This window comes from Pelodiscus sinensis, chromosome 6, assembly GCF_049634645.1.
Source record: "Pelodiscus sinensis isolate JC-2024 chromosome 6, ASM4963464v1, whole genome shotgun sequence".
NCBI classification, from domain to species: Eukaryota; Metazoa; Chordata; order Testudines; family Trionychidae; genus Pelodiscus; species Pelodiscus sinensis.
This window is the reverse complement of record NC_134716.1, coordinates 82,599,123-82,613,016: the sequence shown is the minus strand read 5'-3', so window position 1 is coordinate 82,613,016 and position 13,894 is coordinate 82,599,123. Positions and strand designations below refer to the sequence as shown.

Sequence of the window (13,894 nt, the reverse complement as noted above, 5' to 3'; positions counted from 1 at the left end):
CAGCCTCATAGGAGTGGAGAAAATCCTAAATAGTGCTAAAAACAGGTATCAAAAAGAACCCAACAGTTATTGTTTTATGGTAAAATATGAGCAGAAATCCTTGTTTTCTGAATATTTAGCCTCACCTGTACCACAGCATTAATGTAGTAAAGCATGAGTCAGATCCCTATTGCCTGTCACACCCTTGCATTCAGAGGGAGTAAATATTGCCCTCCAAAGCAATCCATTCCTACAGTTATCTAGGAAGCAAGAATCTCCACATATAGGACAATTTATCAAATGATGACAATCAACTAAAAAAAATACTTAAGAAATAGAAACAAGTATTAAGGTACTTTAAGAAGATACACTTGCAGCCCCAAGTGATTCAGAGGAGGAGGAAAACATGCTCTGAATTATGTGGAGAACTACAGATCCTGAAAATACTCTAGTGAAAAAAGTCTTCACATAAGAAGTTGGCTAAAAATAAGGACATGGTGAAATAAACTTCTTGTAAATATGGGAGAATCCAGCCTCCTCAGCACTTTGGAAGCAGTGTGAACAGAGACACTTCTAAAGACTGAATCCAAGCAGTAACATTTGTAAGTCTGTAGCTGCTTCATGGGGGTCTGAGAAACATTCCCGAGACAGTGTGGCACCCTACCCTCAATCTAATTTTTAAGAGAGAAAACATAGCAATATAAAATGCAGTTCAACATCCATTTAGACGGCACCCTTGCTAACGCCACTGCCAAGCAAACTGGAGTCAAAAATGGGTGAAAATTCGTGGGTTTTTTTTGAAAATGGATTTTTAAACCTAGATATTTACTTTGTTAGCTTTATTTTTAAAAATAAAGCTGATTAATGTCTGAAAGTAACAATTATTAAAGCCTATATTTATTATTTCTTAAAATATGTAAATAAAAGTAAATACACCGAAAACATGAGCCCCTATTAAGCTCTGCATTAATGGCTGCTTTTCTGTTTTAAGAATGGAGGTGTGATTAACTTTGAGGTCAAGTTTTATAAATTTGGAACAAGAGGTCATATACTGCATTAAGGGTTAGTTTTGTTTAATAAAAATAAAATGCTTATGCTGTTGTATTTAAATAAATTCCAGTTACCAATGAGCGAAGTTAACATAAATAAACATAATTCACCATTTTCTAGCATATTAAAAGTGTACAATAAGACCCTGAAAATATTAAGCTATAAAATTGCTTAAATCGGTGTACAGTAAAACTCCAATTGTCCGGAATCCAGTGGTCCGGCACTCCTGATAGTCCGGCACCAACTGGAACCCGAAGTGCTCCAGCCAGCTGGACAATTGGAGCTGCTCTGCCCCCAGCTTCCCCAAGTCCGCTGCTGATCAGTTTCAGCAGCAGTGGACTTGGGAAAGCCCTGGGGAAGAGGTGAGGGGCGGCGCTACGGGACCAACCCAGCAGCACCCCAGCTGCTCTGTCCCCGGCTTCCTGAAGTCCGCAGCCAGTCTGCAGCAGCTGACTTGGGGAAGTAAGGGGCAGAGCAGCTGGGGTGCTACTGGGTTGGTCAAATGTCAAACCAATCTGATAGCTTTCCTTGACAGGATAACAAGTCTTTCGGATAAGGGAGAAGAGGTGGATGTGGTATACCTAGACTTTAGTAAAGCATTTGACAGGGTCCCGCATGACCTTATCAATAAACTAGCGAAATACAACCAAGATGGGACTACTTTAAAGTGGGTACATAACTGGCTGGTTAACCATTCTCAGAGAGTAGTTATTAATGGTTCACAATCATGCTGGAAGGGCATAACAAGTGGGGTTCCGTAGCGGTCTGTTTTGGGTCTGGGCCTGTTCAATAGCTTCATCAATGTTTTAGATGATAGCATAGAGAGTATAATTATTAAGTTTTCAAATGATACCAAGCAGGGAGGGGGTTGCAAGCACTTAAGGAGGATAGGGCCATAATTCAAAATAATCAGGACAAACAAGAGAGGTCTGAGGTAACTAGAATGAAGTTTAATAAGGACAAATGCAAAGCACTCCACTTAGCAAACAATCAGATTCACACAAAGAATAGGAAGTGATTGTCTAGGAATGAGTACGCAGAAAGGGATCTAGGGGTCACAGTGCTAAGTATGGATCAACAGCGTGACACTGTTGCAAAAAAAAAAAAAAAAAAAAAAAACAAAACACACACACACCACCCACATACAACCAGGATTCTGGGATGCACTAACAGGAGAGTTGTGAGAAAGACACAAGAAGTCATTCTTCTGCTTTACTCTGTACTAATTAGGTCTCCGTTGGAGTATTGTGTCTAGTTCTGGGCACCACATTTCAAGAAAGATGTGGAAAAATTGGAGAAAGTCCAGAGAAGAGCAGCAAAAATTAAAGGATAGGGATGTTAAATATCAGTTAATTGAGTAGTCGATTAACTTCATGAATTCTTATCGCTTAGCCGACTATTCTATAGTCCCCCGAAGCGGGGCTAGCAGCAGCTCGAGTGGCAGCAGACCCTGTTGCAGGAGGGGGGGGAGAGGGGAGTGGAGGGGAGGGGGAGAAACTGAGCTCCCAGACCTGATGTAAGTGGAACTGAGCCAGGCTGCCTGCCCACCTGGCTCCTTAATACACTTTAAATTCAGAGCCACAGCCAGGGGTAGGGTCCAGACCTGGCAAGGAAGTCTGGGGGCAAAGCGTGTAGTCTATAGCCTTAACCTATAAGCTTTTGCTTATTGGTTAATCAACTACACCAGTGGTCCCCAACATTTTTGTGGCCAATAGCACTTTCATGTTTTCAGAAGAGAGTGGCGAATGCCAACAATTTTTCAAGGATTATTTTGTATTTGTACATTAAATAATATGAAAAACATCATCATATTTATTACAACATAATATATGAATCCATAAGATAAAAAAGGTAATTTTACATGTAAAAGATATTAAATTATTTGGCAATTACTCTTTCACCTTACCATGTGAATTTGCTCTTTTTTTATCTACCTGTAAGAAAAATTAAGGAGTTTTTACAAAATAAATATCATAAGCAGTTTTCATCTTATTTTAAAAAAGTAAAACACTGTTGAACTGCTAGTCCAAATATATTTATTATTCTTACTTTAACATAAATAGCCAGTTATGGTTAATTAAAAAATATTATTTGTATTGTTACTTGTATCTGGATTTCAATAAAAAAATAGAAAAAAGGCATCAAGTGCACAAATTGAAGGCTGTTTTCATATTACAGGCAGTCCCCGGGTTACGTACAAGATAGGGACTGTAGGTTTGTTCTTAAGTTGAATCTGTATGTAAGTCGGAACTGGCGTCCAGATTCAGCCGCTGCCGAAACTGATCAGTTTCAACAGCGGCTGAATCTGGAGGCCAGTTCTGACTTACATACAGATTCAACTTAAGAACCCCAGGCATCCCCAAGTCAGCTGCTGCTGAAACTGATCAGCGGCTGATTCCAGGAAGCCTGGGGCACGGGCTTCCTGTAGTCAGCCACTGGTCAGTTTCAGCAGCTGCTGACTTGGGGATGCCTGGGGCACAGCTGCTGGGTTGGTCCAATGGCGCCCAGAGCGGCGCTATGGGACCAACCGGGAGCGCCCCAGCTGCTGTACCACAGGCGTCCGGAGCAAAGCCGCGGAGCACGGGGGCAGCAGGACAGCCCAGACGCACCGTGGCTATCCTGCTGCCCTCGGGCTCCGTGGCTTTGCTCTGCTTTGCTCCCTGTCCCCCTGGTCTGCAGACCAGGGGGACGGGGAGCAAAGCGGCGGAACACGCGGGCAGCGGACAGCCCAGACGCGTCTGGGCTGTCTGCTGGCCGCGTGTTCCGCCGCTTTGCTCTGCTTTGCTCCCCGTCCCCCTGGTCTGCAGACCAGGGGGACGGGGAGCAGAGCAGAGCAAAGCTGTGGAGCACGCGGGCAGCGGACAGCCCAGACGCGTCTGGGCTGTCCGCTGCCCGCGTGTTCCGCCGCTTTGCTTCCTCTCCCTGGTCTCCAGCAGACCAGGGAGAGGGAGGGCCCCGTTCGTAACTGCGGATCCGACATAAGTCGGATCCGCGTAACTCGGGGACTGCCTGTAAATGTGAATTGGGTAAATTTAATAGAAACTTAATTTAGTTGGATTTTTTTAATTATATTGTAATTCATTTTTAAACAAAATTCTGCATTAATAAAAAAAGGGGGATGTCCAAATGTTGAGCAAATAAAGCACGCTATCCCCGCCCCCAAAAAATCATGGGACCTTTAAATTTCACATTCCCCATCCCCATCATGTTTCCACCATCTGCTGCCATGTCTCCTCCCCTTGCTCCATCAGCTCCCCTGGTGCCTGCTGCCCCCGCAACCCCTCACCCTCCTCTGCTGTTCTGACTCCTGGCCTTCTCAATGCCCTCAGCTCTCCTGCGATCTGCCCTCCTCCACCAGCCCTTCTCTCCCCCTGTGCCCACTCCTCCAGTAGCCCCACTCTGATCGTGTGAGCTACCTCTCCTCATCCCCTCTCCTAAAACCTCCCTCTACACACTTGCCCTGCCTCTCTCCTCTGGTGCTGGTCCCTCCCCTGCAGGTGTCTGCCCTTCTGCTTCACCCCCAGAATCCCCTGCCACCTGCACATTCCCTTACCCCTGCAACCTTCTGGTGCTTCCCCATTCCCTCACTGTCCCTGTCCCTATCCCCTTTGCCCTCTTTTTCCCTGATGCCCACCCCCTCACCATCCTCTGCCCCCCCCATTTCCCTCGTGACCCTGTGCCCTCACACATGGTTTGCTCCATCTCCCCTTCCTGATGCCCACCCCTTCTTTCAAGCCTTCTCCCAGCACCGCCCCCCCTTCAGTCCCCAATGCCCTTACCCTCTCTCCTCCCAGCATCACCCTGTCCCTTCTTCCACTGACACCTCCCCTCCTGCCCTTTTCCTTGTTGTCTCCACTTGGCCCCCTGGCATGTGTCTCTCCTCCACGCTGTCCCTTGGAGCCTTCCCCTTTCTTCTGCTGACCTGCCCCCACTCCTCAGCACAAGCCCCTTCCTCTCCCACCCCTTTCCCCCTACTTTTCACTGCACTCCCACCTTCTGCCTTCCAGTTTGAGTCTGTGATTGGGCCCGGCCCCAGCTGCTTCCGTGATCCCAGACCATGTGCCGTACCTGCAGCTGGGCCATGTAGTTTTAAAATTTAAAGTGCCGGGCCATGACGTCACAGCACACTGGGCGTCTCCCCTCTCAGCTGTAGCGTGGGCGTTTGAACATGCCTTGAATGCACTCCCTCAGATGTCTTGCAAACCTGGAGTCTCCCCCCCCCTCAGCTGTTGCGCAGAGGGGGTGCGCAAGATGATCGGAGGGAGCGCATGCCGCCGTGCAACAGCTGAGAGGGGACACAACGAGTTCACAAGACATCTGAGCATGCACTCCCTCGGATGTCTTGCGAACCAGCATCTCCCCTCTCAGCTGCTGCACGGCGGCATGCGCTCCCTCTGATAGACTCGCGCACCCCACTTTGGAGACCACTGTTTTAAAACACTGGCACGTGCGCACATAAATGTCCTGGCGGGCACCATGGCACCCGCGGGCACCACGCTGGGAACCCCTGCACTACACTAGAAAACATTAGCTATGAGGGAAGACTGAAAGAATTTGGTTTGGTTTGCTAAGACAGAGGGGACATGACAGCAGTTTTCAAATAACTAACCTGGTGTTACAAGGAGGAGGGAGAAAAATGGTTCTCCTTGACCACTGAGGCTAGGACAAGCAGCAATGGGAGGTTTAGGCTGGATATTAGGAAAAACTTCATGTCAGGGGAATGAGGACAATCAGTGGGACACAATCATATCGGGATATAAAATATCTCAAAAGGACAGAATAGGTCGTGCGGGTGGCAGAGTGGCACTATATGTGAAAGATAATGTAGAATCAAATGAAGTAAAAGTCTTAAATGAATCAACATGTTCCACAGAATCACAATGGATAGTAATTCCATGCTCTAATAAGAATATAGCAGTAGGGATATATTATCGACCACCTGACCAGGACAGTGATAGTGACGTTGAAAAACTAAGGGAGATTAGCGAGGCGATGAAAATAATAAAAAAAAAAAAATCAATAATAATGGGGGATTTTAATTATCCCCATTTTGACTGGGTACATGTCACCTAAGGACGAGATGTAGAGATAAAATTTCTCAATACCTTAAATGACAGCTTCTTGGAGCAGCTGGTACAAGAACCCACAAGGGGCGAGGCAATTCTCGATTTAATCCCGAGTGTAGCGCAGGATCTGGTCCAGGAGGTAACTATTACAGGACCACTTGGGAATAGTGACCATAATATAACATTTAACATTCCTGTGGTGGGAAGAACACCTCAGCAGTCCAACACTGGCATTTAATTTCAAAAAGGGGAATGATGCAAAAATGAGGAGGTTAAACAGAAATTAAAAGGTACAGTGACTAGAGTAACATCCCTACAAGCTGCATGGAAACTTTTTAAAGACACCATAGTAGAGGCCCAACTTAAATGTATACCCCAAATTAAAAAACACAGTAAGAGACCTAAAAGAGCCACCGTGGCTTAACCATGTAAAAGAAGCAGTGAGAAATAAAAAGGCATCTTTTAAAAAGTAGAAGTCCCATCCTAGTGAGGTAAATAGAAAGGAACACACACTACCAAATTAAGTGTAAAAATGTAATAAAAATAAAAAAAGATTGAGGGACAGCTAGCCAAAAACTCAAAAAATAATAACAAAATGTTTAAGTACATTAGAAGCAGGAAGCCTGCTAAAAAACCAGTGGGGCCCTCGGACAATCGAGATACAAAAGGAGCAATCAAGGATGATAAAGCCATTGCAGCGAAACTAAATGATTTCTTTGCTTCAGTCTTCACACCTGAGGATGTTAGGGAGATTCCCAAACCTGCACCTCCTTTGTGGGTGATGAATCTGAGGAACTGTCCCGGATTGACGTGTCATTAGAGGAGGTTTTGGGACAAATTGAAAAAAAACAAAAAACTTAACAGTAATAAATCACCAGGACCAGATGGCATTCACCCAAAGGTTCTGAAAGAACTCAAATGTGAAATTGCGGAACCAACAGCTGTGGTTTGTAACCTATCCTTTAAATCAGCTTCTGTACCCAAGGACTGAAAGACAGCTAACAACGCCAATATTTAAAAAAGGGCTCTAGAGGCAACCCTGGCAATTACAGACCGGTAAGTCTAACGTCAGTACCAGGAAAATTAGTTGAAACAAGAATGAAATTGTCAGCTGCACAGAAGAACAATTCGTTGGGCAAAAGTCAACATGGTTTCTGTGAAGGGAAATCACATCTTACTAATCTATGAGGTTACGTCTACACTAGCATGATTTTGCGCAAATACTTGTAACGCAAGAGTTTTTGCGTTAAAGTATTTGCGCAAGAGAGCGTCTACACTGGTACGTGCCTTTGTGCAAGAGATGTGCTTTTGCACAAAAGCATCTGTGCCAGTGTAGACTCTCTTGCCCAAGAAAGTGCCGATGGCCATTTTAGCCATCGGGCTTTCTTACACAAGAAATTAACGTTGCCTGTCTACACTGGCCTCTTGCGCAAGAACAGTTGCGCAAGAGGGCTTATCCCTGAGTGGGAGAGTCAGAGTATTTGCACAAGAAGCACTGATTTCCTACATTAGAACGTCAGTGTTCTTTCGTAAGTACTCGCGGCCAGTGTAGATAGCTGGCAAGATTTTGCACAAAATCTTGCCAATGTAGACACAGCCTTAAGAGTTCTTCGAAGGGGTTAACAGACATGTGGACAAGGGGGATCAAGTAGATATACTATACATGATTTCTAGAAAGCCTTTGACAAGGTCCTTCACCAAAGGCTCTTGTGTAAATTAGGTTGTCATAGGATAAGAGGGAAGATCCTTTTATAGATTGAGAACTGGCTTAAAGGCAGGAAACAAAAAGGTAGGAATAAATTTTCAGAATGGAGAGGGGTAACTAGTGGTGTTCCCCAAGGGTCAGTCCTCAGACCAATCCTATTCAACTTATTCATAAACAATCTAGAGAAAGGGGTAAGCAGTGAGGTGGCAAAGTTTGCGTACAATATTAAACTGTTCAAGATAGTCAAGACCAAAGCAATTTGTGAAGAACTTCAAAAAGATCTCACCAAACTGAGTGATTGGGAAACAAAATGGCAAATGAAATTTAATGTGGATAAGCGTAAAGTAATGTACATTGAAAAAAAATAACCCCAACTATACATACAATATGACGGGGCTAATTTAGCTACAACTAATCAGGAAAGAGATCTTGGAGTTATTGTGGATAGTTCTCTGAAAACGTCCATGCAGTGTGCAGCGGCAGTCAAAAAAGCAAATAGGATGCTAGGAATTATTAAAAAAGGGATACAAAAGATGACAAAGAATATCTTACTGCCCCTATATAAAACTATAGTAAACCCACATCTTGAATACTGCATACAGATGTGGTCTCCTCTCCTCAAAGATATTTTGGCATTAGAAAAGGTTCAGAAAAGAGCAACTAAAATGATTAGGGAGTTTGGAACAGGTCCCATATGAGGAGAGGCTAAAGAGACTGAGACTTTTCAGTTTAGAAAAGAGGAGACTGAGGGGAGATATGATAGAAGTATACAAAATCATGAGTGGTGTGGAGAGGGAGAATAAAGAAAAGTTATTTATTTGTTCCCATGATATAAGAACTAGAGGTCACCAAATGAAATTAATGGATAGTAGGTTTAAAACTAATAAAAGAAAGTTCTTCTTCACACAGCGCAGTCAACCTGTGGAACTCTTTGCCAGAGGAGGTTGTGAAGGCTAAGATTATAACACAGTTTAAAAAAAGAGCTAGATAAATTCATGGAGGTTAGGTCCATAAAAGGCTATTAGCCAGGGGGTAAGGAATGGTGCCCCGGCCTCTGTTTGTCAAAGGCTGGAGAAGGATGGTAGTGGACAAATTGCTTGATCACTGTCTTCAGTCCACTCCCTCCGGGGCACCTGGTGCTGGCCACTGTCAGCAGACAGGATACTGGGCTAGATGAACCTTTGGTCTGACCCAGTATGGCCATTCTTATGTTAGGACACAAACTTTTGAGTATCCAGAACCTTTGAGGATTAACTTAAAAGCCTAACCAACTCCTTCTAATTAGTCTTTGGTTCCCACATGGATTCAAACAGAAGCCTAAGAGCCTTTTAACATTAAGCAAATAAAAAACGAACTTCAATGTGATAAGCATATTAAAAATGCTGTCAGGATGACAAACTCATCAAGGTGGACCACCACCATCCAGAGAAGTGAGTTTGCAGTACTTCATCTTTGTAAAATCTGATCAAGTTTAAAGCTACCTGGAACCTGACCTTCCACATAAGGTTAAATTCACAGGACCAAATGTTCCAAGAAGACCATTAGTCCACATTAGTATTCTACATCAAGCTGTGGCTTTTGAAAGCATCAAGCTGTGTACAAGCATGACAAAAAGACAGCAGACACCATTCTACCCTCAACTAATTCATAATCATTAGAAAGCTTACAAAATGAACCTGGAGTGAGTCTTCAAAGCAGATACAGACAGGTAAAGATAGTAAAGCAGTTTGAGGTGAGTGAGGAAGTGATTGAAGACAACTAACCTGACTCTGATTACTAAACTTTCTTCTTGAATTTACAGGTCATTCTCATAATGTCTTTTGAAATGCTATGATATGAGCTACCTACTGTAACACACCACACTTTACCCTTTCATCATGAATCAAAATAAAAAAAGTCTACAGTTCAGAAAGATTATCAAGGTAGATTCTCTCCCAATCCGATAGAATTAACTCTGCTCCGCCCCAACGTATAGAGCAGTGGCTCTAGAGGCCAGAGTATATGCCAGTCTCCTGAGCCCCCCAGTGCCAAGCCTAACCCCTAGAGCTGCCCACCCCTCTACTAGCCCCAGCCACAAACCCCAGCATCCCCTCAAATGCCAGCCTCACACCCTCAGAACCCCCTAGTGCCAGCCCCCCTCCCAAACACCTCAGTGTTTAGCCTCTGCCCCTTAGAGCTCCCCACCAGACCCCTCAATGCCAGCCTCCTGTTTCCAGAGCCACACTACACCCAGCTCCCCAGTGCCAGCCCCCAATATTATCTCTGCCTCCTGAGCACCCCCACTATTAGCCCCAGCCTGAGCCCCCCAGTGCCAACTCCCCATGCCGATGACCCCCAGTGTCAGCCTCTTAGAGCCCTCACCAATACCAGCTTTACCCCCAGAGCATTCAATGTCTGCCCCACCCCCTCACGTAGCTGCTGCCCAGATCTTGGCTGCTCTAAGGCTGTCGTGCCGGGCTCTGCGTGGCTCTCCCACCGCTCAGCAAAGTGCTCTTGTATGTCCAGAAGGAGACCCCACCACTGCCTGGCAATGGTTAACTAAGAGACAGGGTAGGACACGCGTCTCCCAACAGCTGTGGCAGGAGGGGAGGTGCTGGGCAGCATACCTTAGCCCCAGTGCCCAGTAGTTCACAGCTCGGCACCAGTTAGGAACCGTTGGTACAGAAAACCATACTTATCTGAGCTAGTATGAGGCTATTAAGATCACACTTCTCTCTCTCAGCTTTGCCAGGACCTTAGTTAGGAGAGTGAGCAGCAGAAAAGTACAGAGACATGCCTTTCCCTACAGAAGCAATCTCTAACCTTTTTACACCCAAGATCACTTTTTAAAAGTTAGGGCAAACCAAGATCTACCCTCGACCCCTTCCTTGAGGCCCCGCCTTCTCCACTGCCCTCCTCTCCATCATTTGCTGTCCCCAGCCCTTACTCACTTTCACTGGATTGAGACAGGAGGTGTGGGCTCTGGGGTGGGAATGAGGGATTTGAGTGTGGGAAGGGGTGAGAGGTGCAAACTTAGAAGGAATTTGGGTGCAGGAGAAGGGGATGGTGGCTCGGAGGGGGGTCCAGTTGTTGATGCTTGTAGGAACGGATATGTTATTAAGTCCTCCCATTCCCTGCTCTTAAGTCACACAAAACCAACCCCAATTTGCACAAATGGAAGTCAGTCCCAGGAAAAAAATTCTTCGCTTTAAGTTGTTTTGCTACAAGTCCATGTTTTTTGGAAGGTATTTTGGACTTATAGCGAGGACAACCTGTACAAAGTCTCATGGAGTAGAGAACATGCCAACACCTGAAGACTTACTTAAAAGGTCGGAAGACCCAGTGCCTCTGTGCTTATTTTTGTATATTCTTTATGCAAACCAGAGGTGCCCAATACTCATTGAAGCAGAAATACTTCTTAGCATACTAAGAACTTGGGACAGTAAAGGTGAGTAGAGTCACACTGATCTCTTGAACATTCATATTCAACATGCCTTGAAAGACTTAACTCCAGATACTGAAACCCTATGTATGGGATCCCCTACCCTAACTTTATTGCAGCCATGATCTTGACAGTTTGGACAGCAGGCATTTCAAGTTGATTACAAGTCTCATTACTGGGATGTGAAGAGAGTCATTTGTGTAACCCTAACCCTAACCCCTACCTCCACCCTCAGCCGCACGGCCTCTCCCCATACCCTGCTGCTCGGGGAAGCAGAGAGCCGGGGATGCCATGGCCTCGGCCCGGTGGCTAGGGGGAAGAGGAAGAGCCAGGGCTGGCAGCCACACTGTGGCCTCAGCCCAGCAGGTGGTGGTGGAAGTGGGCCGGGGCTGCCACGCTGAAGCCTCAGCCTGACCCTCCCCAGCAAATGGTGAAAGGGGTGGGGGGGGGGCGGCGGCAAGCAGGGGGCACAGTTCTCTACTTGATCATTAAATAAGTCTCAGTGCTACAGATGAGGATTCTGAGGTGCAGAGAATGGCCTCTTTCCTCTAAGTAAGGGATGGGAACATTATTTGGGTCAGGGGCCACCAATCCACAGAAATCAGTCAGGCGCCGCACACAAGTGAAAAGCAAGAAAAATCCTTACTGACATGGGCCCCGAATGAGAAGGAAAAAGACACTCCCACATTCCCCTAGCACACCAGAGACTAGCGGGGACCAGGCTAGTAGATATAGTGTGCTCTAGGGACGTTAAGTATCAGTTAATTGAATAGGCAATTAACTTCATGAATTCTTACCAGTTAGTCAACTTTTCTATAGTCCCTGGGGTGGAGCCAGAAGCCAGTGCACTCTGGCCCCACTCCGGAGGAGCCACCTACCACTCCACACTGCTGCCTGTGTATCAGTTGGAGCTGGTCCTCAAGGGGAGGCAGTTTAAAAACCTGGCTGCCTGTTGCCCTGCACTGCTGCCTCTATTACAGAGGCAGCAGCACAGGGCAGCAGCAGCCCCTGTCCAGCAGAGGGGCTGAACTCTCAGACTCGGTACGAGCCGGAAGTGAACTGGGCTGCCTGCACTCCTGGCTCCTAATACACTTCAAATGCAGAGCCACAGCAGGCGTATGTCCCAGACCTGGCACGAGCCAGGACTGAGCCGGGCTGCTGGCCAGCCTGCTAAAAAATTTGTTGCAGATGGGCGGGGGAATTAGTATAGTTTACATACAGCATTAACCTATAAGCTTTTGCTTATCAGTTATTTGACTACATATTACATTCCTAGCATGCTCCAGTCCCATGTGGGGGATGGCAAGGGTTCTGGATCACCAGCACAAGCTCCCCAACATTGGGTGAGGAACCCTGAGCCTCAGGGGCTGGATCCAGGCAAACCATGGCCCACATCTGGCCTCTAGGCTTTAGGTTCCCCACCCTGCTCTAAAGCAAGCTCTAAAGGATTGCTGCCCACATCCTGAGGAAAGATTATTTTATAACCATCTTTAGGACATGCAGCAGCTTGGTGAATCTGCCAACACCTTCACCAGCTGCATAAAAACAGGCTGGAAGGATGGCATAGCTACTGAACGTTCCTCTGTAATGAATACATACTTCCAGTCTGAAGAATACTCCAACACACTAATTTCAGAATCATTCAAACATATTACTTAAAACATATTAAATGCTCTAGGAACTGCAAGCACAGGATGCAGTGAAGATACCAGAGCTTCCTAGAGCACAAGTTTCAGCATCAGTACAAAGAGTCCATTGACTTTGTAAAGAAATTATACCCCTGCTGAAGCAGGACAAGGGGATTTTGTTAAGAACTATGGGCTTTTGGGCAGCCTCAGGGCCTATGTGATGTAAAATACCAATTCAGCCCTTCCAAAGAACATCTTTGATAGTATGAAATTGGAGTAATGCAAAAAAGTGAATGATGAGCTTCTTCATCATCACAAGAAAGGATTGACTGAAATATCGAGATATGTATTTATGCCCAGCTGATGACCTATTCACAATAGCATAAATAATCTTTTAACAAATAATGGAATTGTAATAGTTTTTCCACTGAAGAGCCAAAATTCAAAGCAAGCATTCTGGTAGATGGCGATTTCAGAGAAATCTTTAACACATCTCTAATACTGAAAACTGGCTTTCCATCAGAAACTACTAAATATGCCAAATTGTGTAAGGTTTTTAATGACACATACAATCTACAAGTCTAATTCTGTTAGAAATTAATTGAATTTTAGTCTCTGAATACCTGCCTTTCAATAAGGTTATCATATGATTTAATATTACTCTGATAACTCACTAATGTTAACATCCAGAAGAAGAAAAAAAAAAACAACACACAAAAACAAAAAGAATATTAGGACACAATCTAGTCTAAAGCCTTGATTGTACAACAAGCCATATGTAAACAGGCCACTGAGCCCACCTGCATCCTGAACAATCAGTTAAGCGCCACACAAGTGTACAGGTCTACCTGTGGAGCTGATGGCAGGCTCAGCACCTACATGCATCCTCCATTCTGAAAAATCTAGACAATGTCATTATATAATGCCTAAAATAAAAATGTTTTTTTAAATTGAGCAGCTTACCTTCAGACTTCAATTTCGTAAGAACAAATATCAGGTAGTTGTTAAAATCTGGATACTGATTGAGTTGTTCCAGTTTCTAAAA

General features: G+C 45.1%; 1 protein-coding gene across 3 annotated transcripts in view; it reads right to left on the bottom strand.

Annotated features, from left to right (window-relative positions):
- TNPO1 (transportin 1) overlaps positions 1-13,894 on the bottom strand; it is a 208,201-nt gene that overhangs the window by 138,677 nt on the left and 55,630 nt on the right. For all 3 annotated transcript variants that reach the window (XM_006124293.4, XM_025185277.2, XM_006124294.4), the window contains exon 3: positions 13,813-13,888. In XM_006124293.4, the coding sequence (XP_006124355.1) occupies positions 13,813-13,888 (76 nt within the window). The remainder of the gene's footprint in view (positions 1-13,812; positions 13,889-13,894) is intronic.